This window comes from Aulonocara stuartgranti (genome assembly GCF_965226115.1).
Source record: "Aulonocara stuartgranti genome assembly, chromosome: 4".
Classification (NCBI taxonomy): domain Eukaryota; kingdom Metazoa; phylum Chordata; class Actinopteri; order Cichliformes; family Cichlidae; genus Aulonocara; species Aulonocara stuartgranti.
This window is the reverse complement of record NC_138942.1, coordinates 32,970,274-32,997,238: the sequence shown is the minus strand read 5'-3', so window position 1 is coordinate 32,997,238 and position 26,965 is coordinate 32,970,274. Positions and strand designations below refer to the sequence as shown.

The 26,965-nt window shown below is 43.2% G+C and overlaps 2 protein-coding genes across 4 annotated transcripts in view; one reads left to right on the top strand and one right to left on the bottom strand.

Moving 5' to 3' along the window:
* The first annotated feature begins 767 nt into the window (after positions 1-767).
* Positions 768-6,651, top strand: pex12 (peroxisomal biogenesis factor 12). 3 transcript variants are annotated; one of them, XM_082530097.1, is made up of 4 exons: positions 768-1,011; positions 4,760-4,884; positions 4,970-5,505; positions 6,022-6,651. In XM_082530097.1, exons 2-4 carry the CDS (start codon positions 4,762-4,764, stop codon positions 6,413-6,415), a joined length of 1,053 nt encoding a protein of 350 aa, XP_082386223.1. In that variant the 5' UTR covers positions 768-1,011; positions 4,760-4,761; the 3' UTR covers positions 6,416-6,651. The 3 variants fall into 3 exon arrangements, with proteins under 3 accessions (XP_082386223.1, XP_082386222.1, XP_082386221.1); XM_082530096.1 differs by having other exon boundaries at positions 4,757-4,884; XM_082530095.1 differs by having other exon boundaries at positions 769-1,011; positions 4,663-4,884.
* Positions 6,652-14,254: 7,603 nt separating this feature from the next.
* The window catches only part of hdac5 (histone deacetylase 5), a 42,992-nt gene continuing 30,281 nt past the window's right edge, over positions 14,255-26,965 (bottom strand). The window contains exons 15-28 of the mRNA XM_082530021.1: positions 24,012-24,123; positions 20,678-20,811; positions 20,376-20,496; positions 19,765-19,814; positions 19,581-19,688; positions 19,438-19,493; positions 19,262-19,349; positions 17,170-17,289; positions 16,661-16,758; positions 16,371-16,489; positions 16,037-16,170; positions 15,502-15,583; positions 15,229-15,409; positions 14,255-15,059 (exon numbers count right to left, since the gene is read on the bottom strand). Coding sequence (XP_082386147.1) covers positions 15,020-15,059; positions 15,229-15,409; positions 15,502-15,583; positions 16,037-16,170; positions 16,371-16,489; positions 16,661-16,758; positions 17,170-17,289; positions 19,262-19,349; positions 19,438-19,493; positions 19,581-19,688; positions 19,765-19,814; positions 20,376-20,496; positions 20,678-20,811; positions 24,012-24,123 — 1,443 coding nt within the window. The 3' untranslated portion in view covers positions 14,255-15,019. The remainder of the gene's footprint in view (positions 15,060-15,228; positions 15,410-15,501; positions 15,584-16,036; positions 16,171-16,370; positions 16,490-16,660; positions 16,759-17,169; positions 17,290-19,261; positions 19,350-19,437; positions 19,494-19,580; positions 19,689-19,764; positions 19,815-20,375; positions 20,497-20,677; positions 20,812-24,011; positions 24,124-26,965) is intronic.

Below are 26,965 nucleotides of genomic sequence, written 5' to 3'. Positions count from 1 at the left end.
TTGTTTTAATTAAAATAAATGTTACATTCAAAAGTATAAAAAATGGTCATCTTTAAGTTAAAATAAAAATAATGAAAAGATGCAGCTGGTTTACCCTTTTCTTCTTCCTTTACTACATGTCCCATGTAAACTATGAGCTTCAACTCCTCCCTTCTGTTTCCTTGACTTTGCTACTTCGGACTTCTGCATCTCGTAAGATGTGTTACAATTTACCTGATTGGTCTATGTGTTTCTCTGTGTTATTTGGACTCGGTGCTTTGTTCGACTGCTGTATGTATAGAATAATGTAAAGAAAAACGCTGCCCAGATTAAAATCGACGATACATCAAAATCAAGTAATTAATATGAATCCGTAAATAACGTAAATTAAAAATATGTTTAAACAACTGTTATTTTATAGTTGTCTAATAACTGCCCTCTTGACTCTCCCTCTTCCTGAGGTGGATTTTTAAGGTCAATTGCACTTTTTACCTGTATAAATAAAGGATGTAGCGTCGCTTTTGCAAAAAACTGGTTGCATCTTCTACCTTGTGACTAGTGTGATTTTTTGGGCTGAAAATTACTTAATATAATTAATGACAGATATGTTTGGGAGCTTATAGGCCAACAAGTCATTTACAACGGTTTAAATACAGGCAATCATCTTTTTTTGGCAGACTACCATTATTTGGCACCGCCTGGCTGCGTCCACCTATCGGTGGCCTAGGATGTATAGCGTCATCGGTTGCTTGATAGCGAAACAGCCAATCACCGTAGAGTTACAGGGTAGTCGCATACGTATTCTTGCGCGATGACGTTGTTGAAGAAAAAAACACTTAGAACGTGTGTAAACGGAAATGGTGAATTGTTGTGGACAGTACACGTTGTGGGGCGAGAGAGGAGAGAAATGGGACAAAATCAAACTCCGTCCTAATGTTTTGCTCAGCGCTGCCGTGTGAGTTAGAAGGAGCCTAAAGAGAATCGACGCTAATGCAGACCTGCTAGCTGGGAGCTAGCACCCAGCAGAGGAAGGTACGTGTGACCACAGAAATAAAGTAGTGAAAAGTAAATGCTACCCCGCGCCGTCAGTACTTCTTACTGTTTAGTCTATTAAACTGTGTTAAACTGGTAATAGCACCTGTCCAGTGCTTTACTTACCTGGCGTTAGCACTGAGTAAGATGCGACACTAGCTGGTGTTTACCAGCCGTCATTTCAAAACGTCACTGACATATTAAGTGTTTCACAAATGCTCATATACGCGGCTTGCGTTTTAAAGACTTTAGAGTGTTGCACTGAAGACACCTGGGCCGTTTAACGACACATGCAGCCTTCAGGGACAACTCACGCTGAAGTAGGTCATGCCAGCTTTGCACCTTGTACCTCGGTTCTAAGTTCATGCAGCAGCCGCGTGTATCCGTCATGTTGCTTACTGAATCTCTGTAAGGGAGACAAGATAAGTGTGAATCACAAAGCCCCGATAGAAACCTCCTTTTTTGTGCTCCAGCCACCTTAAAGTAGTTCCTAAGACTCATTTGGGCAGCAATTTTCAAACTTGAATTAGGGCTGCTCGATTATGGCAAAAATGATAATCACGATTATTTTCACTGAAATTAAGATCTCGATTATTTGACGATATTCATTTAACCCTTTAAGACCTACCATAGAACCAAGTCCTCCAGAGCTTTTTTTTTTTTTACATGCTGTAGTGCCATTTTTGGGAGCATTTCAAGTTGCTATATATCAATACAACTGTCATAGCCCATATTTTAATAATATGTATGCATTAAGTCCAGAGTAACTACATTAATTGCAAAAAAGTGCAATAAACTACAAAAAAATTGAAAATCGTTTTTGTTTTTTTTTTTACATATATTTCTACTTGGGGAAATTTAAGAGGCTTATCCCTCAAAACTTTAAATACAAAAAAGTTGCAAAAAATAGTTTCCCACCACAGGAAATTTATTTTGAGTATCTTCATAGTTTTATTTTGGAGATACAGCAATTTTTATATACTGCAGGAAAAACAAAAAACAATCCTATGATGCAAATTTGCAAAGAAATCAGCAGGTGCATCAAAATAAACTATTTCCAGCAGTGCAATTCGAGTTCTAAGCATTCCAGAAACAAGTCAAACATGACTTATAAAAACACCAGTATAGGCTTTTAAGGCCTACAAGTAAAAAACTAAATTTTCCGCGAAAAATGACGTCACTTCCGGTTTCGGACAAGAAATGGCGGACATGCGATAGTTCGCGTTGACGTCTTTTTCAATGTGGGAAGTGTTACGAACAGCTGATCAGATCGGCAAAGCGTGTTTCTGGAATATTATGTTTTTGTTCCTGCAAGCGCTTTTCATGCAGCTTTTGCAAAGCTTTATGTGGAAGCAAACCGTGACCGAGGACAAGCTGATGGCATAAGATGTAAGTACAACTCCTCCGATTTCATATGCAAAACAAATTATTGCGCTAGCTTACGCAGCTCCGGTTCTACAGGGATTTAAAGGGTTAACAATAACAATGTATTGAATAATGACTTTAAAAAATAATATAAAATAGTGTGCAAATACTGATTACAGTGCAAATGTTTGCAATATAAAAAATAAATGAAAAATGTAAACATCTATGTTTAGTGAACTTTGCAGTGTTGCTCTGTGGTGCAGCTACGACACTGTAGCAAAGTTTACACACTACGTCTACTTGACCCACGTCTCGACTCCGCGAACCCAGAACCCACTGAAGTTTTTTTTACCTCTCTTTTCAACCAATGGCAGTCACTCTCCTCTCCAAATAACTTCTGCATAGCTTTCCGAGCTTCCCTTGGGTCCTCTTAATTGTTGTGACGCGTGTTCGAAATGCAGAGAGGTGCGCTCGATTTGCCACACGGAGCAGCGCCAGAGTAAAGCACGAGGGAGGGGCTAATAATCGGCTCAGTCATTTTTAATGATCGTTGAAAGCCCAGATCGTAATCGTGATTAAAATTCGATTAATTGAGCAGCCCTAACTTGAATAAATTTTAGTTTTAGTGACATAAAAACTGCACAATTGCCCCTCAAACGGGAATTAAAACTGTTTAAACGTGACTGACTGACAGATTTCAAGTTAATATTAGTCGTGAGATTCCCAAGAAAGTGCATTTCAAGCTGTTCCTCAAACGCAGCACCACATGGTGATTTTCTTCTACCATGCCAGTGTAAACCCTGCTTTGCGCTCTGTGTTCAAAGATTAACAGAAAGGTGGAAGTAGGGCTGGGCCATATTATACCGTTCACGGTAATACCGGTATAATGTTAGGCAACGATAGGAAAATGAAATATCGCGATAGAATGGGAGTAAAACGCGCATGCGCAGTGCCTTTGTTTTCATACGCACATGGCCGATTGTTGAGTGAAACAGATGAACCAGAATTGGTTTGTAAAAATGGTGCAACTTCCGTGATGTGGAACTGGTTTGGTGTTTGTCCGTCAGATACACAACAAAGCACATTTTTTTGCAGAACATGCAAGCAGCCGTTGTTATTGTCGTATTTGTCGGACTAAGATGCTCTTAAATCTGGGAGTAATCTGGGTCCTAAACTCCGTATGTTTCAGGTCAAACAACACTGCAGCATCACTTAGAGTTAAAAACTGTCTAAATTCTTTCATCTTTAATAAAACGATCAGCATTGCTGCTTTACGAGGTGTAACTATAAAGTTTAACTTCCAGGCATCCATGAAAACAAAAGTTATTACATTTAACGGAGTTAGAAGTTAGCAGGAAGCTAGCGGAAGTTAGCTCGCTAGTTTCGCTAGTTACCTAAGCATGATATTGCATGTTCTGACTGAGAGATTTCTGAAAAAAATCAAACGTACAGCTCTGCTATCACTTCCAACATAAATGAAGACAGGAAACTAAACAGCAGTGACGTTTGTAGGGTTACTGAAGTTGGGCTAGCTGCTATATAATGATGTGCTACGTGATCGCTAGCGACACAGCTATGTTAGCATAACATAAGCAGTGAAGCTGGAGGACGAACACTAACACTTTTCCACTTATAAAAGTGAACGTGAAGGTTCTTCATGGTTAGAGACAAATGCAATCGCATGGCAGGATGCTGTAAACGGACCAAACTTCAGTCAGGAGAACAACTGAGATAATCCATCCACAATACGAGGTTAGTCATTAATATACTACAACAACATGGGAATAGAGCAGCTGCCAGAGAATTCAACATTAATGAATCAATGGTACAGAAGTGGAGGAAGCAAGAAGAATGAGTTTAATAAAGTTTGATTTATCTGACTGCTTTGTTTCGCTTAATGTGCCTTATAATCCCGTGCACCTTATGGTCCAAAAAATACGTACTGCACACTGCAGTTTAATGTTGCAAAGCACCTCTTTTTAACTTCAGTGGATATTATACATGGTTATGCTCAGGATATATCAGCCCATTTCTACTGGAAATGCCTTTTGGTTAAACTTTCAGCAAGGAATTTGCATTTGCACTGATACATTTTTATAAAGCTTTAATGTACATAAAAACCAGCTTCTTATGTAAGTGAAAATAAATGGAAGGTTGTCTTTTTGCGCTAGTAATGTTGTGGAGTTGTATTTTGTCTCGCATCAATTATATCGTCTGTTATATCGTTATCGCAAATTTTCAAATATATATCGTGATAAATATTTTGGCCATATCGCCCTGCTCTAGGTGGAAGATACAGATGGAAGAGTCTCTCAGTCTGGACTTGAGTGCAGTGGTCATACAAAAGGCAGTAAAAGGTAACTGTGCTGTGTTTGTGCAGCAGCCATGGCTGAGGCCGGAGCCCATCTCACATCCACGGTTGTCAGTGAGCAGCCATCAGTGTTTGAAGTCCTGGCACAGGAGTCTTTGATGGAGGCGGTCAGACCGGCACTGAAACATGCAGTCAAAGTGAGCGTGTGTGTGTGGTGGTACTTATACTTTCCATAGATCAGTGTTAGGGTTCTAACAGCCTAGCTCCTGGTGTCCTTTCCAGGTTCTGGCAGAGTCCAACCCATCCCGCTTTGGCTTCCTGTGGCGATGCTTTGATGAGCTCTACCTGCTGCTGGACCTCCTCCTTCAGAACCACTTCCTGTCTAACTGCAGTGCCTCCTTCTCGGAGAACTTCTACGGACTGAAAAGAGTTTCAGGCAGGCAGAGACTTCCTGTGCGCCTCGGGATGACCAGGACATCCCGCTGGTGGTCTCTTCTTCTTCTGTGCCTGCTGCCATACCTGCAGGCCAAGCTAGAGGCTACATTGGCACGGCAGAGGGATGAGGAGGATTTCTCCATCCGGTTGGCGCAGACGAGGAGCCAGAGGCTGTACCGGGCGGCCGTAGCAGCATATCCGTACGTCAGCTCAGCCTGGCAGACCTGGATCTTCTGTCAGCAGCTGCTGTTTGTCTTTGGAGTCTCCAGGACCCACAGTCCTCTCCTGTGGCTGGCCGGGGTCAGACTGGAACGACTTAACACTCAAGATATCAGAGACATGGAGTGGAAAGCCAGGACTCCCGGGAGACCAGCTGGAGGAAGGTACAGCTCGCAAACTCCTTGCTGTCTCTGTTTTTACCCACAGTGGTGTCCTAACAGGTGTGCTTTGTACCCGGATAGATCACCAGTTGCAGATTCTAAACTGAAGGAAGTTTTTCATGCAGCCTGTTTAACTCTATGTTGCTGATACAACGTTCCATGCATTAAAGTGCATTTAGTCAGTGATGTAAAAACCACAAAACTGTTGTGTCCTTATGGTCCAAGCCTGTCTGCTGGGATGGCTCAGATCCAACACATTAGAAAACAGATGTTTTTCACAGCGAATATTCAGACAGTGAGATTAATTTCACTTTGTTTGGCCAAAGGTTTAAGTACTTTAAACACTTATCAAGTTTAATGTTTGCTGATGTGCACTGTGTGGCTTTAGCTCATTTGGTGAATTGATTTGAGGCCACACAAACATACACTCAGTGATAGTTTTTACAGTTCTTGAATGAGGAATGTCATAAAAAAAAAACATTGCTAAACACCCACAATGCATTGTTTCTGTGTTCACAGCGTGATGCAGAGAGCGTGGTGGATGATGTCACAAGCAGCGAGGGGCATGGCTGTGTCTGTCTCCTCTTCCCTCTCTATGGGTGTTTTCTTCCTGCAGTTCCTGGAGTGGTGGTACTCGTCGGAGAACCTCAGCACAGTGAAAGCTCTCACCTCCCTGCCGGCTCCTCCACCCCCGCTCCACCTGCAGCAGGATCAGGGCGGGCTGGGCTCAGAAAGCAGGAACTGTCCTCTGTGCAGGAAGCCCCACACCAATGCCACCGTGCTGTCCACCTCGGGCTTCGTGTTCTGTTACCGCTGCATTTACACATACGTGAAAAGTAACCACCGCTGCCCAGTCACCGGATATCCCACCGAACTGCAACACCTCATCAAGATCTACTCACCAGAGAGCTAAAGCATCAAGCAGTCAAAGCAGACAAGATCAACTGTGTGAGAGATGATATACAGACACAATATGAAAATTATATTTGAGGGATATTCACAGCTGTTTTCCTTTTTCTATACAATAAACTAATAATGTCCTTAAAGTTTCTGAAAAAACTAATTCATTTTAATAATATTTCTTTTTTACTAAGTTTCAGCTCTTGTCAAAGTGAAAATTGAATAATAATAAAGCCTAATTAAAAGAAATCTAATAGGAGTGTAATTGTTTTTGTTTTTTTGAGGAATTTGCAGGATCCCTTAATTTGGTCACCAGTTGGGTTACTGGTTACAAACTGGCTGCATTTTAGCAGCTTTTTCCAGTGCTAGGACCAGATTTAGGCCTGTCACAGTTAGCATAAAAGCAGATCAGTCAGTGGGTCTTTTCCTCACAAATGAGTTGTTCACAAATAAGTTGTCATTACTGATAAAAATGTCTGTGACCTGGCAAAGATGTTTAAACTCCTACATGGTGGATTGTAAGATGCAACTTCATTTTTGTGGCCTTGTTGAACCGTTGGCCTGGTTCTGCCCAAAGAAGACCTGAGGCACGACCAGTTTGGGAACTTGGTTCACTTCCCTTTTACCCAGAAACCTAAAAAGTGTTCTCCTGCTGCACAGAGAAACATTGTCGAGCTGCTCCTAGTAGAATCAGTTTCTATGGTGTGAGTGCTCTGCTGCATCCCATAATGAGGACACATGCTAATGGAGATGGATTAGAATGAGATCTGGCCCTTTCCTCAAACAAACTGCAGAGGAGTTGGAAGAAAAATAAATATACTAATCAATAAGGTTGTGTGAACACACTCTTAGAGGAGCAGATGCATTTTGAATGAGCCTAGAAAGCATTTGTGTGTGTGTGTGTGTGTGTGTGTGTGTGTGTGTGTGTGTGTGTGTGTCCTGTTTCCTTTTTGCCTAAGCTGATCTAACAAGTGGAAGAGTTGTTTCAGATATGACCTTACGATCACACTAATGACTGACAGTAGGGCATAAACAACATAACAAGGTTAATGATGCTCTCATGTCTACACCAAATATAAAACCTTATCCAAATGCGATTTAAAGGCTCATAGCGATTTAGTGCTAAGCTAGCAGTGTACATAACGATGATTACTTCAAAAGTTTGGTCTCCATTCTCCAATCTAGAGTTTTCAGAGGAGGGTTCTCCTCGTGCACTGTTTGACTTTTCAGCAAGCAGCCAATAGGCTGTACAACCCCGAGCACTTGCTCTACAGGCCACTTGAAAGACAAGTCGATCACATCAAAAACCCCAACTTCAACAATGAAATTCAGTCTATGGCTAATTTCAGCTGCTGTTTTGTTAAGGCTTAGTTAGCCATGGACAGATGTTCCAACACAGACCTCATCTTTGCTAATTAGAAGTGGACTTGTGAGTCATCTTTAAACCATTTTACTGGAATCATATGAAACAATATGGTTCGCTGTGTGGTACAGACACGCCTGAGCTTCAGTTTTGGCTTGCTTCAGCTCAATAACCACGCTTGCTAGCTCAAATATGCTCACTTCTGGCTCGAGAAAATCAAGACAGTCAAAAAGCTAAACTGAACAAAGAGTTCAAAAATACTGCCACCCACCAGGGTAGCTCTCAGCCTCCTAGTGGACGCGCCTGTGGTATCAATTTCAAAAGCCGACTTGAATTCCTTCAAGAGTTAGCGCCAGTTGATCACATCATGATGGCAACTTTCAGGCTTTGCAAATAATCCATAGTCTGTATACAGACAGCCTCTTGCTGTATCTGAGACTAGAAAAGCGCTCTGTAAGTTTCAGAATACAAGTTACTGCACAGACCATCGGTGAATTGCTTTATTGAGTTTCCAGACAAATTTAACAACAAGCCCACTTAAAAAAAACAACAAAAAGAAAAAACAGAGAAACAGGTAATCAGGGTCAACATCACAACATTACAGCGAGAGTAATAAAAAAAGGGCTTCGTTAAAATGTCCACAAACCCCTGAAATGAAACTGAGCGTGAAGAATCACAATAGTCACCTTCCCTTTTTAGGCTCCTGCAACACAATCCATCAACAGCAAATCAGGACGAGGAGGGGAACAAAAAATAAACAAAACAAACAAAAAACAGGCTGAAACTTCAAAAAAGGGACAAGTATCATCATCAATAATAGTCACAGTAATAGATTGCTCGAATAGCGTGTATTGCACATGTGTACACATATATGCACTTTATATACATGTGAGTCAGCAAGAACTAGACACATGTTATATCGTCGCAACAGGCAAGAATCTGGAGAAAACAACAGCACAGACAGAGAAGAGTCAGGAATGTGCTCGTGATCAGTTTCAACAAAAATGGCGTTTCCCGAAAAGAAAAAAACAACGTTTCAGGCGCGAGCTGAAACGAGTGAAAGGTAACAGAGAGAACGTCTCCCCTCAAAAAACAGGAGGTAAATGAGGGAGAGAGGGCGAACCTCCTCTGTCTCCCTCCCACCCGACAGCCCAAATGTACCGCTCTCCCACCCCCGCCCCTGAACACCGCATGATAGCAGGACACTACATTTACACCACAGTATCAAACATATCAAGAAATACACAGTATCAACTCGTAGCAAAATAGTCCGAGTGTGTGTGACTGTGTGCGTTTCACCTCAGTGTCGTGTGGGTGGCAGCAGCAGTAAAGCTATGTGGCCTCCAGGCTGGGGAGGTGCCCTGACAACCCAAACCATCTCTCTGCATCAGCACGGTGTCCTGAAAGAGTTCTCCATTCCCTTCCCTCTTCTCTTTGGGCTCTTCCAGCTAGCGCAATCAGCCCCCGTGCTGAGGCAAGATCCCAATGTTTCCCACCTCGATCTGTGCTCATAAGTGTCCTCGACACCAAGCAGCAACCACTACAGCTGAAGGGTTTGGCCGTCTCTTGGTAACGTGCTAAATCAACGCAACCACAAGTGGTTCATTCAGTTTTTCCAAATTAGGCCAGGTTTGTCCATCGCATCTGTCGACTACGACGACACAGAGGAGCTCACTCAAAATCGAATCTTGGACAGTAATGCTAATATGAAAGTGGGTATTTTTAAAGATGAGCAAAGTTTAGAACTGTTCACAACCATGTGTGAAGAAAGGGATAAACGTTTGCCATCATATACTTTGGAAACTTTGCTGGTGTCAAGTTTTGCTCGCTTGGCAATTCCGTTTCTAGATCCGACTGAGTTTGCAAGAAACCCATCTGAACAACATCTTGGGAGGATTTTCCTGTTATTTTTTTTCTAATTCTTTTAAATCTTTAATTTTTATTGTGGAACTAATAAAAACCACAAAATAAGTCTGACCTAGCGAGATAAGGTAGCTAATCATGAGCTCTTATAGGTTTACATGTTGACTTGTTGGGTCAAGGCTTTTTTTAATGTGATTTTAATTCTTGAAAATACCTAAATTGTTATCCAAACTTGATTTACAGGAAATCAACTAACAATTTGTTCCCTTTGTGAATGCAAGAACAAGGAAAATTGGAAAAATTGTGTGCACTTCCAAATCAAAGGACTTAGAAAACCAACATCTGATTTATTGGTTGTTTCCATTTTACTGGTTTCTCTTCACTTGTTTGCATCTCAAAGGAAAACCTACCAATTAGATTAGATGCTAATTGCTGCTACTGAACCTTTTTCCTAATTATTACAAAAAGCAAAACTACATTTCTATATCATCTTTTCTAAAATGGAAAACAAAGTCTTACTGTTTAACTACATCAACTCAGTCTTTTCTTCTTCACTGGTTTAACAGTTTAGGCCAGCGGTCCCCAACCCCCGGGCCTGGGACTGGTACCGGTCCATGAGTAGTTTGGTGCCGGGATGCGAGTATTGAGGCTCAGGTGTGAAATTCATGGTTTTCAGGGTTTTTTAGCATTATTTTTTTATCGTTTTTTTCGTTAACTCGGTTTCCCTGGGTCCTTTCCGTGTGTTATGAATAAATCTTCTTTTTTTTTGGTACTGGTACTGGTTTTATTTTGTTGCATTTACCCGCTACACCTTAAAGGCCAGTCGGTGAAAATATTGTCAGACATAAACCGGTCTGTGGCGCAAAAGAGGTTGGGGACCGCTGGTTTAGGCCACAGTGACCATGATGCCCACAAGATGCTAGTCTAGTTATTGAGGGAATGGAAGATCCTTTAACAAAGTGAATCTTTTACTTGTTGTTACTCATTTTTATAAATGTTAAGGTATTTTTCATCTGAACCAACACCTGTGGTAGTTGCTGCTTGCCTCCAAAGTTCTTCATTTGCTCCCTTTGTGCTTGCATGAACTCCAGTCGAGCTCAGAAGCTGACCCCGTGTAGCACTGCGGTGTCGGGTCATTAAAACGATCGACCTGTCCAGCTCTCGCTCACTCTACGGCCCCCACGAACCCGACGCAAGGCGCTGCTATTACTGACTGCGTGTTAAATGGACAAAATGCCCTTAGTGTTTACAATAGTACAAAAAGACTACACTAAACCACCTGGAAACACAGGTCAATAAATCAATCAATCAATACTGCCTCTCCATTCCACCTGACAGATAATATACACAAAGAGCACTCAACCACACTGTGTAAAAAGGTACAGAGAGTTCCTCCGATCATCGGTTGCTATGGCCTTCTCGCTCTCTGTTCCCGTCACTGCAGTTCTACCACTGTGGTATTGCTTTAAATGGACGAGACCCAGAGGTAGCAGCGTCGGCTAGAACACCACAAAGGGTCCTGGGAAATGAAGTTTAGTGAGGTTGACGATTACGTCGATCAGAGTTAGTCCCCTGACGTCCCAGTATAGTGTTTCTGAGTTGAGTTTCAATAGGTTTTCATAATAGGCCGGTCCAGCTCTGAAGCTTCTGTGTGATTGGTCAGAATGGGAAGGTGGTGGCCAAACAGCAGTCAGCAGGCTTGAGCCTGAAGTTGGGTAGGTTGAGTTTTTGAGACTGAACAAACCTCAACACTTTCAAACATTCACTTTAAAGATTTCATGAGTGGTGCAATTTGACTGCACTTTTTTAATGAGGATGTGAGGATTATATCATGTAACAAAGCACTCGCTCCTTCATTACTGCACTGAAAATAGTGGATTGTCAGCACTGATCCAGGAACAGCACACGATGCATTCTCAGTCATTGTCACAGAATGGAAGCGAAATTTGTGTTAAAAGTTTTAACAGCCTTCATATGCGCTCTGTTCATTGGATGTAAGTCACCATGATATATAGTCGTGGTAATAAGAAAGTACGCCCTATGTAACTTCTAATGTTTCACATATCAGTACATAATCAGATAAAGTGCAACCTCAGAATCACCCCAAGGTCAGAGAAACTGACATGAACCCAGGCAGAGCACCTCGGGTATGAACTAAAGCAATGTTGTAAAGAAGAGCTGTTCCTCCAACAGTGTGAGGAAATGATAGTCATACAGCGGTTACTGCTGCTTGTGCTTCTACAAACTACTGAATTATCCCAGCTTTTATTTATCTGACTTTGTAATGACCTCATTTAAAGAGCTGGTGACGACTCAGTCATTTTGTTTATGCCCGATACTTAAAACCTTAGAATAAACAAAGCATGTACTTTTTTTTGACTCAAACGAGACTGTTAAAAAATCTGAGCAATGCTCTTAAGTCTTAATTTGAAAAAGAACAAGCTTGAAATGAGAAATCATCTCGACACGAGGATGCAACTAAACAATATGAGAAAACAGAAAATGAATCTATCAAGAAATTCTAATTCTAGGCAGATCTCCCTGTGATCTATTGATGTAACAGTGATATTGATAAGCCTGCTGAGTTGCACATTTTTCTGCCAGCTTTGGCTACAGCTGCTGTGTAGCTTTCAGCCTGGATTATATCTTTAAATTCCTCATATTTGTTTAGGATTATATATGCAGGATTATATTTGCTCCCATTAGAAATACACACCTTTAGACCTGTGTCTGTTCACCATTGGAAAACTAGTGATAACATCCCAATTTGAACATGCACAAACTGAGAATCATGTAGCTTTAACAGCAATTCAGGCAATCCAAGTGCCAACCTGGACATTTACTGCTAACTCATGCATGCAGCTTCCTGATGTGTCCTCAACAAAAAACGGTCTTCTCCATTAAAGTTGGTGCAAACCACGTCCAATAATACCTGAGGAAGCAGGTTTTCCTCGCTCTCAGTACTTACTGCTTATTTCACCTTGATTGTAATCAGTTTGTAGTGAGTTTATTCAAGTTTACTGTGGACAGCTGGGGATGAAATACCAATATCCCAGTCCAGCCTCATGGTCTAGGCTCTGGCTGATCCCCTGGTCCTCACCCAGAACCACTTCACCCTGACAGACCCTACAAGGGGCAACAATGACTTCTGAACCCATGGGATCACTCAGCCAAAGCCCTCCACTGTGGTAAGGTGGTGATTATGCTTTCTGGGTGAGGTGTTTTGGGCATGTCCAACTAAATGTGGGGCAGAACCAGGGCACGCTGGAATGGGAACACCCATTTATCACCCCAGAAGAGATGGAGGGCGTGGCTGAGGAAGACCGTCTTAGCATGTCTGCTTAGACTGTTGCTGTGACCTCTAGAAAATGGATGGTAGTGAGTTTAACAGCATTTAAGAGGTCTGACTGTCATCCATCCAGCGAGGCTGTTTTCAACACTCCTGCTGTACCTCATTTCACGATCCATCAAGTGACCATCATTGCTTCACTGCTTCCTGGATCAGAGCTGATACAAACCTAACGTATGAGAATTACAGGGCTCATGATTTGGTACCATCGTGTGATATGTAGAATGAATACCACAGTCTCTGGAGGAGCTAGCGTCATTTGGACTACAAAAACACATAATCACTGGACCAGCCTATTTTACTCAGCCATGACTTTTGACCTTAATATCACCTTTCTGTAGTTGCTGCTGTTTGCCTGCGGAGGGCAGCGCTAGTCCTGCTAGAAGAACTAGAGCTTGCTGACCACCCCCCCTCCAACACAACAATATTCAGCCATCCTGAGCATCTATAAACAAACAAACAAACAGGTCGTGGTCTGATCGCATCAGACCATGTGCTTACTTCCTGTCTAACAGCCAAACCTTTTCAAACTTCAAATCTTCAAATAGAATATATTCAGAAATCCAATCTGATTGGATAAAACACTGTTTACATATATATATTTATATAGAATATTGTTTTTGCTTTTTTATACAAAAAGAGAAAGTCTTTTGTGGTTTTATACATATGTGTATGTACAGATATAGAAAAGTGACCACACCAAACCTGCTGTGATGTAACCATGGCCAACAGGACAGGAGACGCTATTTACACCAAACAGGAAATATTACAATTATTTTTTTTAAAAAAGAGAGAGAGAGAGAGAGAGAGAGAGAAAGATAACGTGGGACGTGGTGGTCACTGCGGTGGTCACTGCGGTGTTTCAAAAGTACAATCCCACAGTCCCCTCCTTCAAAGAAGAAGGTGCAGGGTTTAGGTCACATGACTAGATCAACACAAATGATAAAGACAGAGCGAGGGAGAGAGAGGACTGATGGGTGTTGCAGTTTCATTAGTTACATGAATCCTGCTAAAGCTGATCTGATCCTGAGACGCTTCCACCAGATTCCACAAAAGTCTGATTGAATATTATTTTAATCTTATTACTAATATTCAACTGAGATTTTTACTGGAGAGTTCTAGTGTGTGAGGATGGCTTTAGAGGGGTTTCTTCCCTCAAAAATGTGAAAAAAAGCAAAACTCAGTCTTTTGGAATATAGCCAGATATTAAAAAATAGTCAAGAAGCAGAATATGTATTTACATGAGCTCATGAGTCTCTCTCTCCATCTCTCTACAGGCTGCTAAATAGTGAGACTGGGACAAACTAAGGCATCCAGATGAAGAAACAAGGACTCAGAAATGAAGTGACCAACTGGATCAACAACAGCGTGTGTGTGTGTGTTTGCGTGTGTGTTTAAAAGTGTGCTTCTTCAGTCCTGATCAGCTGGTTGCTGTACTGAGGTGCTGCGGTGGTGGTTTGTGTTTTCTGGACTTAGTTTTAGTTTTTGTGGACAGAAAAAAAGGCACCTAGTTCCTCCTCCTCCCCTGCGAATATTAAAACCAGTTATTTCCTCCAACGGGCAACCCTGCGCTCGACACACGCAAGAGGACCAGTCGTCCGCTTGGTGTGCGGCATTTAAGATTCAAGTTTTTCCACAGTCATCGTCCCTCAGTGGAAACAAAGGAGCAGGGATGGAATAAAAAGGTCACGAGAATGATTGGAGGGTGGAAGAGAACATTTCAGTGGTGCTGTGTACAGGTGGTCAAATATTCAAGGGCTCCCTCTCTGCTGAGACCCACGGAGGTGCTAACAAGTCGTCTGCTCCTCCTTGCATGGACGAAACAGTAGAGAAAAGAAGTGCATCCATGTTTTCGCATGACACGGTTTCTCCTCCGTTAAGTTCTCCTTTGCCAGTTGGAGTCCTCCACAACAGCACGACTGCGCTCTGTGTGTGTGTGTTGTGTTTACCAATGCACACTCCATGGAGGAAGAGGAAGAGAAAGAGAGGTGCTAGAAGGAGATGTAAGTGGAAGTTTGGTGGGCTTCTTGTTTAAGCTCCTCCTACGAAAAGGGCTCCTCTTCCATTGGTTCCTCTGTGGACCTGAGAGAAGGTCAAAGCAAAACAACATAAATGAATAAATACAAGCCTGAGAATTTGTTTGAAAACATGATTCGTTTCATTTCATTGTGAATTACAACACTAATGTTCTTGGATGACATGCGTGCTCTCCTGGCCCTGTAGCATAAAGCTTTCACTGTGCACTGCTGACCTGCTGGTTTCTGTGCTATCAGGAACAGAGCCTGGCTGCTCAACATCAACGCTCAGAGACGCCATGGCGCTGACCGTTTCCGCCTCATCCTTCTCTGACTGGCCTTGAGCCCCCAAGGGGCCGTCGAGTAGTGAGTGTCCACTGGTCTGAGACAAACTCTGGAGACAGGACCAGTGTTTACCTGCAGGGACACAGTGAGAGAAAGAAATACAATCAGGAAGTTGAGAAGATACGATCTCATGGGTTTCTGGCAGTTTAGCGAGCGTTTCTTACTCTGGATCTCTATTACTCTCTCCAGGGAGGCGTAGGCTTTTGGACAGGGCTGCTCCTGAGGCCACTGAAACACAGAGTCGCACTGACGGAGACAGAGAGAAGGGAAAACCAAAAAATAAGTGCTCAACACTTCAAGAAAGTCTGCTGACCAGTGAGGAGTGATGTTCTCATCACTGAATCACAGAATAGGCTAGCTAACATGCTTTATCTCTTTATTAGTTTATGAGTTAGTGGATACTCTGGCTTCCTCCCACAGTCCAAAGACATGCACTACATGGTGTGAATGTGGTTGTGTGTGTATCACAGTGTAATCGGCTTCATAGCTTTTGTCCCAGTAAGAAAGCTACGAAGCAGATTTTCCATCATTTGAGTGAATTTATTTGGACAAAGCAGTAATTGCAGTTTGCGCTCAGTCACCTCAAACCATCACAAAACCTTGTAAACACTGGTGTTGTTGTTCCATACTGTTGTGGCTAACACCTCCAGGTGGTAAAAGTCTAAGGTTAAGACATAAATATTAGACTCTGACTCTCACCGGGTCTCCCAGAAGCGCAGAGACGCAGGCCTCCGATGCGTCACAGATAGCGGTGAGGTCATGACCGCCCTCCAGCGCCATAACAACCCGCCCACCCGCCAGACCCATGAGCAGCTGCGTTAGCTGACCAAAACCTGCCAACACACAACCGTCACACGTGAGAAACACTGCATGTGAACCATAGTCACATAGACTCCTCAGAAGACGGCTCTGTACAGAGACAGCATGTTTCTATTCGTTTGTTGTCTTACTGTTGAAAAACAGTTGTGGTCAAAAAAGAAAAAAGAAGTTGAGCAAAAACCCCAAATTAAAACAAACTAAAGGCTGTACTCACATTTGGCAGAGACATTGTAGCCTCCCAGAGGAGACTGATGACCCTCCACTGCATCGAAGCCTGCTGACACCAGGACCACATCTGGACTGAACTGTTGAGCGATGGGCATCACCACAGTCCTACACACACACACACACACACACACACACACACACACACACACACACACACACAACAACAACAGAATTTGATTCCACTTATGTTGCAAACCTGAATTAACACCATTCAAATGCATACATGGCAGTACAAACATCACGAAACGATGAAATCTCCACGTTGAAAAGTTTTACCTGAAAGCAGTGAGGTACTCCACATCACCCATTGGGGGATCTACTCCCCCGGTCCACGCTATGTTCACATTAAAACCAACACCTGCACCTGATCCCACCTGCAGACAGCAGGACAAACAGGGACAGAGCAACAATCATCATCACGTGTCTTTAGCCATTCTGTTTGTAAACTCTGCTGTCTTTGCATTTCTGTCAGTTTCACTTTGTGTCTTTGAGCCTCCAGCTGTCTGCCTGCCTGTTCACCATCAGTTAATCTCTCTCTGTATTCTTGTTGCTTTCTCAGTCATTGGCCTCCTGCATCCTGCAATCAGGTCTTTTCTCTCCTGTGACCATATTTGCCATTTAAACTCAAATAGCCACCGCTTCTCGTTGATTTGCCTCTTGTTCGTTCCTGTGCACTACATTATGCAAGTGGAGATCTTTTTGGCCAGTTTGGTCAGCCAAGGTTGAAACTTTTGGTTTGTCGAATCCTCACACCCACAGAATGACCGGTGGGATTGTGTGATTACCTCCTCTGGAGCGCCGCTGCCAGGAAAGAAGTTTCCGTCGTCGTAGCGATGGAGGGAAATGTAGAGGACGTTGGGGTCACTATAGAAGGCCTGCTGAGTGCCGTTGCCATGGTGAATGTCCTGCAGTGACATATCACAGCAGCGTCAGAGAGAAGGTTAGAGGGAACGTATGGTACAGACGCAGTGGACACACAGGGACGGGTTAGCCTTTCACTCAGATTCATTTCCCTTTTAGTTTAACTTTTTAAAACCTTTTAAAAAAATGTTTTCCCAAAACTCTCAGGGATCGTCAAGATGCTGTTCTGGTAAATGTGAGACATGGCTTTGTTTTCCTTTTGCTCTAACTGTTTTTCACTGGAGTCTTAAAGCGTTAGAAACGGTTTTATAACCATTTCCAGACAGATAGATGGAGAATACTTCAGCAGCTTTCTGAGAGTTAAAGCGGGATAAATAGAAATGACTGTGTGATAACATTGTGTGAGTGAAAGGACCGATGTAGAGGGTGTACTGACGCTATAACTGATGTCTTGATTCGGCAGGTCTGCTAGGAATCAGGTCTGGGTGTGGCTAGCAAAACTGAACTGTGATATCCTAATAAAATGTGGTGAATCACAAATAATTCATAATTTAACAAAGATACAATGAGTCCACTAGGCTACATACACAAAAGGTAGGTTTGGATAGCTTTTCTTTATCCTTTAACACATGAAATCATTATTCAAATAGTGCATTTTGTATTTACTCAAATTATCTTTGTCCAATCACGTCACTTCACCTGCAATAATGAACAGTCACATTTAACCCTGATCTTACCCCAGTAAGCCTAAATCCTGCTTCCAGCTGCATCATTAATACATTCATCTTTCAGTACATTGATAGATGAATGTATTAACATGAATCTGTTTCACCCAAACTGAAGAAGCATTCATCTGTTCAGGGGGGGAAGTTTGGAGTAAAAATGAAGTTATTATTACACTTTCTATTAAATATGAAATGCCTAAAAAATGTATGTAAATATAATGTTTTCTATAGTCATAGAGAAACTGTGTGTTCCTGTCTAGCTATCTTTGTGAGGACCGAAATCTGCATTCTACTATACTTGTGAAAACCAACAGTCACTTGTGAGGACACACACACACTGGTCCTCACACGTTTGAAGCCTTTTTGAGGCTCGAAATGTGGTTTTAGTGTCAGGGTTACAATTAGGTTATGGTTAGGTATTAGGGTTAGGCATTCATTTTTAATGGTTAGGGCATAGGTGTCAAACTCTGGCCCGCAGCCTAATTACATTTGGCCCGCGAAACCATACAAAATTACTATCAGAGCTGGCCTGCCAGTATTATACAGTGCATGTACTGCTAATACTACAATTCCCAGAATGCTCTGTTGGTGTTTCGGCGCGTCAGTCATGACAGGACCCATTAGCACCCTCTCCTCTGTTGACCATAGCCATAGCAACCATGCAAATACTGCCATGCTATCTATCCCAAAATGGCAAAAAGAAAGGCAGAAAACAGGAGCTTTCTGGACAGGTGGGAGAATATGATGAAAATCTGATAAATGATAAAATGATCAAATTTAATTCAGAAGGCTGCAAATACATTTTTATTTAAGAAATGAATTCCACTGATGTGTTATTTAATTGGAATTTTGATTTTGCATGTGTGCAATTTTAAGTTATACATACGTTTATATAGTTATATATATTGTTCAGTATTAAGTTTTGCTTGTTCCATATTCAGATTTTCAGCAAAACTTGTTTGAGTCCATAAGAAAAGATTCCTTGCTATATTTGGAGGAAGATTTTTTTCAATGAATATTAATGTTAGCCCGCGACTTTGATCCAGTTTTGAATTTTGGCCCACTGTGTATTTGATTTTGACACCCCTGGGTTAGGGTAAGGGGCTAGGGAAACCATTATGTCAATGAAGGTCCTCACTAAGATAACTGAACGGGCTTAAGGCATTTTTGAGATGTGATTTTAGTGTCAGGGTTACAGTTAGGTTTAGGTTTAGGCTGACAGCATTATGTCAATTAGATGTCCCCACAAAAATATGAAAACATGACTGTGTGTGTGTGTCTGCCCTCTCACCCAGTCCACAATGAGGATCTTGCCCACTCCAAGTTTCTGCTGCAGCAGCTTGGCAGTAATGGCGACTGAATTGAAGAAACAAAAGCCCCTGTGCAAACACATTAAAAAAACATATTAGTCAAGCTGGAGATGTAGTGAGAGAAATGTAGTCAGAATTCTGTGACAGGTGTACTGACATAGCCGTGGACTCCTCAGCATGGTGCCCTGGAGGACGAACAACTGCGAAGCCATTCTAGAGAAACAAGCACAGAGTGAGGGGGACGCGCACGCAGCATGAGCTCACACTCATGGTTTGTGGTTGCCTCGGTGAAAGCCTTACTTTTAACTCCCCTGCAGCCACTCTGAAGGCCAGCTCGATGACCGAGCCCACCGCCATGCGCACTGCAGCCGATGAGTGCATCTCATTCCACACTGTGTCGCTGTCCACCTGCAGGGGGCAGCACACAGTTCAGACCAGGGCTAACACTAACACAGGCAGACCAGCTAGAAAGAGAGAATCTCACCCCTATTCCTCCACAGGGAAGAACAGCGTACATCTTCTGGCTAATCGGACCTGGAACGAAAATCAGCCAGAGTTGAGGTTACGGCACAGGAAGTGCTCGATACATTTATCACAAGTGGAAATAATAATAACAGGCAAACAGTAAAGTGGGTACGACACCCACACAGGCAACAGCCAAACACAGGATGGAAGGACCATAACTGGGTTGTCAGAACACACACTCAGTCATCACGACATCTCAATGTTATCAACCTTTATGTAATTACAAATGATGTTTCCTGGGTAAAGTATTCAGTTACAGTGGACACACTGCTGGGTCCTGAGCTTATTTACAGTAAGGATGCTGTGACATTCCTGTCTTATTTTCCTCTGTGGAGTTACTGTGAGGATAATTGATCTGGGTGTCTGATTGATGTATTGCTTTATTTCTAAAAATTAAACAGGAACATTTAAAGAAGCGATAAAACTCATGCTAACTCGTACAGCAAAAGTTAAGCCAGGGCTGCATTTTTCTCTATAATTTACTCTGTAATTTATAATTTACAGATTTACTTTAGTCAAGCTTCAGTGTATAGAAAGTGTAGACAGACAGTCAGACAGACAGACGGGTACCGAGCAGCTTCTTGTGGTCCAGTTTGTGCCGATTGAGCGGACTGGTTCCATACAGCAGGGTGTGGAACTCTGAATGGACGGACTGGATCTCATCCAGAGATGCTTTACGCCCACGAATCCTCTGCTCACACACAGACAGAGAGTAATGTTTGCATACAACAAAATCAACTTTGCAAGAAATGACAGATGTGCTGTACTTGCTTTTACACAGTGTATAAATCAATAAACTGAATTGAACAAATCATTGCAGGCTCTGCTGTCAGTGTGAAGGCCTTATCTGAAACTTAAGAATGTGTGTGTACCTCACAGCGGCCCAGCAGGCCTGTCTCCTGCAGTCTGGACCAGATGCTCTGAACTCTCCCAGCATGCTCTGGGTGGATGTGAGCGTTCCCACACACACACTGATGTTTCAGCATCAGACTGTCATATACGAGCCCTGGAGAGGGAGAGGAAAAAGATACACACAGATATTGCAATGAAATAAAAGCCTGTAGTTCAGTGGTATGGACACCGGGTCAACAGCAGCTGTAGTACCCAATGATCACCACAAGATGTCAGGAGCAACTACCAATTACATGTATTTGTGTGCAGCTGCATAAAGTCTGTTTTTATATTCGTAAACTGGAATTTAACACTGGTTGGTCTGTTACGGAGTGGAAAACAAAAGATCCACTTTAAGCATGAAATGAGTCACAGCAGCACAATAAGAACACAATCTATGAAGATTTAAGATTTCAAAATTTACAGCCACACGTTTACTCTGAAATAACTGTCAAAGAGAGACGGGTCACCTCAGAACCATCTCGGGCCACAAACAGCAGAACTCTCTGCCTGGGAGGGATGTGAGGTGGGCAAATGAACTGAATCATTTCTTCAACAGATTTGATTCAACCATGAGACAGTCTACAACATCGGCTGCAGACTCACCCACCCCCACTGCTGCTGTTCCACCTCTGACACTTCACACCTCCTCTATTCACCCTGCTCACTCCCCCCCACCCCCAACAACAGCATCCAATACACACTCAACACAAGGCTCCAGCCTGTCTCTCTCAACCACCCAGGTTAGGAGGGAACTGAGGAGGATTAATGGCAAGAAGGCAGCGGGTCCAGATGGCATCAGCTCGAGGGTCGTCAGGTCCTGCGCGGACCAACTGTGTGGGGTGATGGAGCACCTCTTCAACCTGAGCCTGAGGTTGGGAAGAGTCCCACAGCTCTGGAAAACCTCCTGTGTTGTACCAGTGCCAAAGACTTCACGCCCCAAGGACCTCAACAGCTACAGGCCGGTGGCTCTGACATCCCACCTGATGAAGACCCTGGAGCGGTTGGTCCTGGCTCAGCTTCGGCGCCTAATAAGCTCATCACTGGACCCACTTCAGTTTGCCTACCAGCCTGGCATTGGAGCGGATGATGCCGTCATTCACCTCCTACATCGTTCCCTCGCTCACCTGGAGACCGCTGGAAGCACTGTGAGAATCATGTTCTTTGATTTCTCCAGTGCCTTCAACACTATTCTTCCCTCGGTTCTAAAGGACAAGCTGGAGAACTCTGGAGTGGACCATCACCTCACTACCTGGATCCTGGACTACCTCACCGACCGACCACAGTATGTGAGGACTCAGGGCTGTGTGTCGGACAGGGTCGTCTGCAGTACGGGGGCCCCACAGGGAACGGTTCTGGCGCCGTTCCTCTTCACCATCTACACTGCAGACTTCTCCCACAATTCCACCCAGTGCTTCCTGCAGAAGTTCTCTGATGACTCTGCAATAGTCGGCCTCATCACTGATGGGGACGACAAGGAGTACAGAGGACTGACCCAAGACTTTGTGGACTGGTGCCAGCTGAACTACCTCCAGATCAACGCCAGTAAAACCAAGGAACTGGTGGTAGACTTCCGCAGGCACAAGCATTCTCCACTGCAACCACTGAACATCCAGGGTATGGACATTGAGGCTGTGGACAGCTACAGGTACCTTGGTGTTCATCTGAACAATAGACTGGACTGGACTCATAACTCAGACGCCCTCTACAGGAAAGGGCAGAGCAGGCTGTACCTGCTGCGGAGACTCAGGTCGTTTGGAGTGGAGGGCCCACTCCTGAAGACCTTCTATGACTCTGTGGTGGCTTCTGCTATCTTTTATGGCGTGGTCTGCTGGGGCGGCAGCATCTCTGCTGGGGACAGGAAGAGACTGAACAGGGTGATCCGAAGGGCCAGCTCTGTTCTAGGATGCCCTCTGGACCCAGTGGAGGTGGTGAGTGACAGGAGAACGGCGGCTAAGCTGTCATCCCTGATGGACAACGTCTCCCACCCCATGCAGCAGACTGTGACAGCACTGAGCAGCTCCTTCAGTGGGAGACTGCGGCACCCACGGTGTGGGACGGAGAGATTTCGCAGGTCTTTCCTCCCCACTGCTGTCAGACTCCACAACAAAGACTTTAACTGAACAAACACACACATCCATACATATGCAATAATACTAAGTGCAATAATCCTTTCTGCCATCGTTGTATTTTTACTCAGTTGTATATAGCATTCGTATTCTATTTTTATCTTATTGTATATTTTTATTCTATTTTATTCTACTGTATATAGTATATTATTTTATTCTATTCTGTACAGTTGTGTACTGTATTTATTCTTATTGTATTCTAATTTTTGCCTCATAACTTTTGCACTGTCCACTTCCTGCTGTGACAAAACAAATTTCCCACGTGTGGGACTAATAAAGGTTATCTTATCTTATCTTATCTTATCTTATCTTATCTTAATCACCAGCTTTCATTATCAGGATTAACATGAGCATGCTCTCTGGAGCCTCTGTTTTCAAGCTTGCATTTTTACAAGGCCACATCTGTCAGATCTGCCCTCGTTTCATCCTGGTCAGACCCCATCTCAGGCTAAGCTCATGTTAAAGTGAACCCTTTTCTACATAAAAGAACTGGACTAGGAAAACAAGAGCACAAAACTCATGGTTTGAGTCTTTATTTGGTACCAAAGACTTAAAAGCTAATTTAATACCAGAATAAATCTGTTTAATAACAGACGCAGTGTGAGATGAATAAGGATTACTTATGAACTATGATTCAAATCCAAGAATTCAAACTTGGAGCAGAACAGGTCATTACTGTGACGCTCCCTCTCTCTGGCTTTGAAAATGCCAAGAACGCAGCTTACGGTCTGAATAAACTTTATAAGTGTGCCAGCTGCACAGTGTGAGCTGAAGTAAATCTAGGTGAGGCGATTAAAACGTGAAGTGCTCAGACTCCTCTGTGTAACAGTTTAGTTTACAGTACTCATGCAAGGAAGTCTCATATGGAGCTGTTGTCCTGTGGATTCAGAGCATACAGTAAAGAACACCCTGACCTGACCTGCACGTTCTCGTCCCAGCACATCAATGCAACATCAAAACAGGAAGAGCTCTTACTGGAAAATAATCAAATATAAAACAAGGTACGAGTGATGGGCTCATGCGCTGTTCATCTGAACCGTCAACCGAGAGAGTCAGCTCCCTGTTGCTAGGCAACAAGTATGGAGGCCTCCAGTAGGCAGACTTGACACCATCACATTGTTAACCAATGGGAAACCAGATGTGCGCACGCACAACCACATAAGAAGCGCAAACACAGAAAACTGACCGGTAGTGAAGAGGTGTTTGATGGGATTAACGGCAGCTGCAGGAGAGGACTGCGCTCTACCCAGGGGTCTGTGGGGCAACGAGGACTGGAACACACCCAGCTGCTGCAAGGCCTGATGGGACAGGGATGGAGGGAGAGAAGAGATAGAAAGTAATGATTCGCTGCAGGAGGATGAATCAGAGATCAGCTCATTCACTGCAGCGATGGAGGATGTGTGTGTTTAAGAGGAGAGCACACTTAAAACCAGTCCTGTCTCTCTGTCTCTGCACACACACACACACACACACACACACACACACACACACACACACACACACACACTGAAATCACTATTCAAAATATTGTATCATTCACAAAAATTGTGTTCCGTTTTCATGACATTTGGACTGACTGTCCTGAAATCTAACTGATCACCACCCCCTCATGGTATGTGTGTGAGATTTCAGGTTTGTGTAACCACTCCCCTCACACACACACACACACACACACTCTGTGGTGTCTATATATAGGGAGTGTTGCTGTGCTCCCTGCTGCGATCTGGGTGACTCATCACGCGTGGGTGGACACTAAAAGACACACACTCGAAGATATACAGACATACAGGACACACATACACACACAGCGGTGAGTCCAGTGGTTGAGTCATCAGCTGGTGATGTCACTGCGGCATCAACAAGTGTGTGTGTGTGTGTGTGTGTGTCTGTGCATCATTATCTTGAGGCTGGGTCAGCTTTAAAGGCTTTTGTCTTTCCTCCACTGTTCAACAACGTGCCCCAAACATCCAACCTGATACTTGCAGTACTGAGCAACAACAGGTCCTGCAGCAGAGGACGTGAACCCCTGCAGAGCCCTGATCTCATCATGTAGTCTCCCAGGAAGCATCCTCCCTCTGATTTTGCATATTACTGTATACGCTGCATAAAAGCAGTGAAGTTGTTCATATTCAAATGCCATCTTGTTTTGTTTTGGTTAAGCATCTGATTTCTTCTTCTTCTGATGACTCATCAAGTACCGGTGCAAAAATAAATAAATAAAGCTGTTTCTCCACAATCACAGCATCCACTTTAACCCTCCTCTCAGTAAGTACCACCCACAGTGAACACGGGTCAGAGGTGTCATGGGGCTGGAGAGAGAAAGATGACTGAAAAACACAGTGAAATGTGCAGGTTAAATGCACTTAAACTCAATGACCGCTAGCACGCACGTCACACACGGACCTTTACGGTCGGGTCCAGAAGTATTTTCCTACAGAAATGTTGCCTCCGTACTAAATCAATGAAATGAAGCAATCAAGATGCGATTGAAGTGGAAACTTCAGCTTTAATTCAAGAGGCTGACCACAAATCTTGCATTAAGCATTTAGGAATTACAGCTATTTTTATACACACTCCCTCCACAGTAACAAGAGCAGTGTACCATAACTGAGTATATCAGAAACCTTTAAACATTCGGAAGCCAAACCAAAAACTGAGAGTTCTCCTTCTGTGGCTTCAGTGTTGTGTGCTCAGGTAAGCTGGTAACCACTGAAGACCTCTCCATGTTTTGCTTTAAGAGGTGCTTCTGTTGGACCATTGCAAGGCTGAACTGTGAAGCACTATCTTATCAGTTTTGCAGCAACTGATTGAAAGTACAGTTTGCACCTGCAGTCACATAATCAATAAAGAAGAGTGGTGACCTGAACTGAATGATTGTGACCATAAGCTCATCGCAGAAGTGTTTACAAAAAAAACGTCGGCACTTCTTCAGAGCTGGTGAAGTCGCCCTCTGTTGGCCATTTGATAAAAGGCAGGCTTAAAGTATTTCTGTTGAGGCTTTACTTCTTAGATATGACAGGTACGTCCTTAATGCCGTCTCTACTATGTTGGAGAGGCGATCAGGTGTATGAATAATGATGCTTTCTTGTCCCTGTTCATGCTCTTATCATGTTTCACATTTGTAAGGCTGTTCTAATCTGGCTGTTTGTGCTCGTCACTGCAGCCACTCACTTTGAGGTTAAACTCTACTTACATTCACTAACTGTAGATTTAAATGTTCTCAACTTTACTCAATGTTATGTAGGGCTTTTGTTTACCAGGGAAACAACTCAACTGTGATTATCACCTTTATCTGCCATGTGTAGTCTCCGTGGTCTTTTGGTGTTGCTCAGCTCATCCTTCTGTTTTTGGCCAATTCAACTGTTGATACCAAATGTTGGCATCAGAGTCTGATTGTGGAACGACATATTTAGAATACCAGATGGCAGACTAAATAGGAAAGAATTCATGTAGTTAGCATCACTGATCCACTTTGAGCAAAGTGATCCTTACGTTCAGTCAGAGTCCTTGAACAGTGTTGTGCTCACACAGTTAGACGTCACCACCCTGCACACTGCCAAGTGGTCTGAGCATCACATTGTATAAGTTGGCTCTTCAAGAACGCTTAGCCTCGTCTAAGACGAGAAAAATATGCGTTTGGCAAATTTTGGAAAATTCAATGTGTGTTCTTTTTCCTGAAAGCAGATAAGACACGTTATGCAATGAGCTCAGCCCAAAAGGAATACTCTGAAGTGATACGTAAATGTACTGCAGCTCAGAATTGCTATGTGTGAAAACAGTTGCGCGTGGGTGAAAAACACCTGAAGCCACCTCAGCTTTAGACTGAAGTAAGAGGCCGACCATTAGCTGGGATGAGTCAGATCACTAACGCAAAGCAACCGCTGTAACAGAGCAAACGCAGCGAGATACAAAACAACAGGAAGGCGGTCAGTGATGCATTTGTGTGACTCATCCCTCTGTGGGATGACGCTGTGGAACCAACAAGTCCTGAGTTTTAAGACAGACCGTGGGCTTTGAAGGAGCTCCTGTTGGACACCTTGTCATTATCAGATGAGCCCAAGCTCACTAACTGACCACACCCATTTACATGAACCAAGCTGATTATCAATGATGCAAAGCTGCACTGTATTCACACACAAA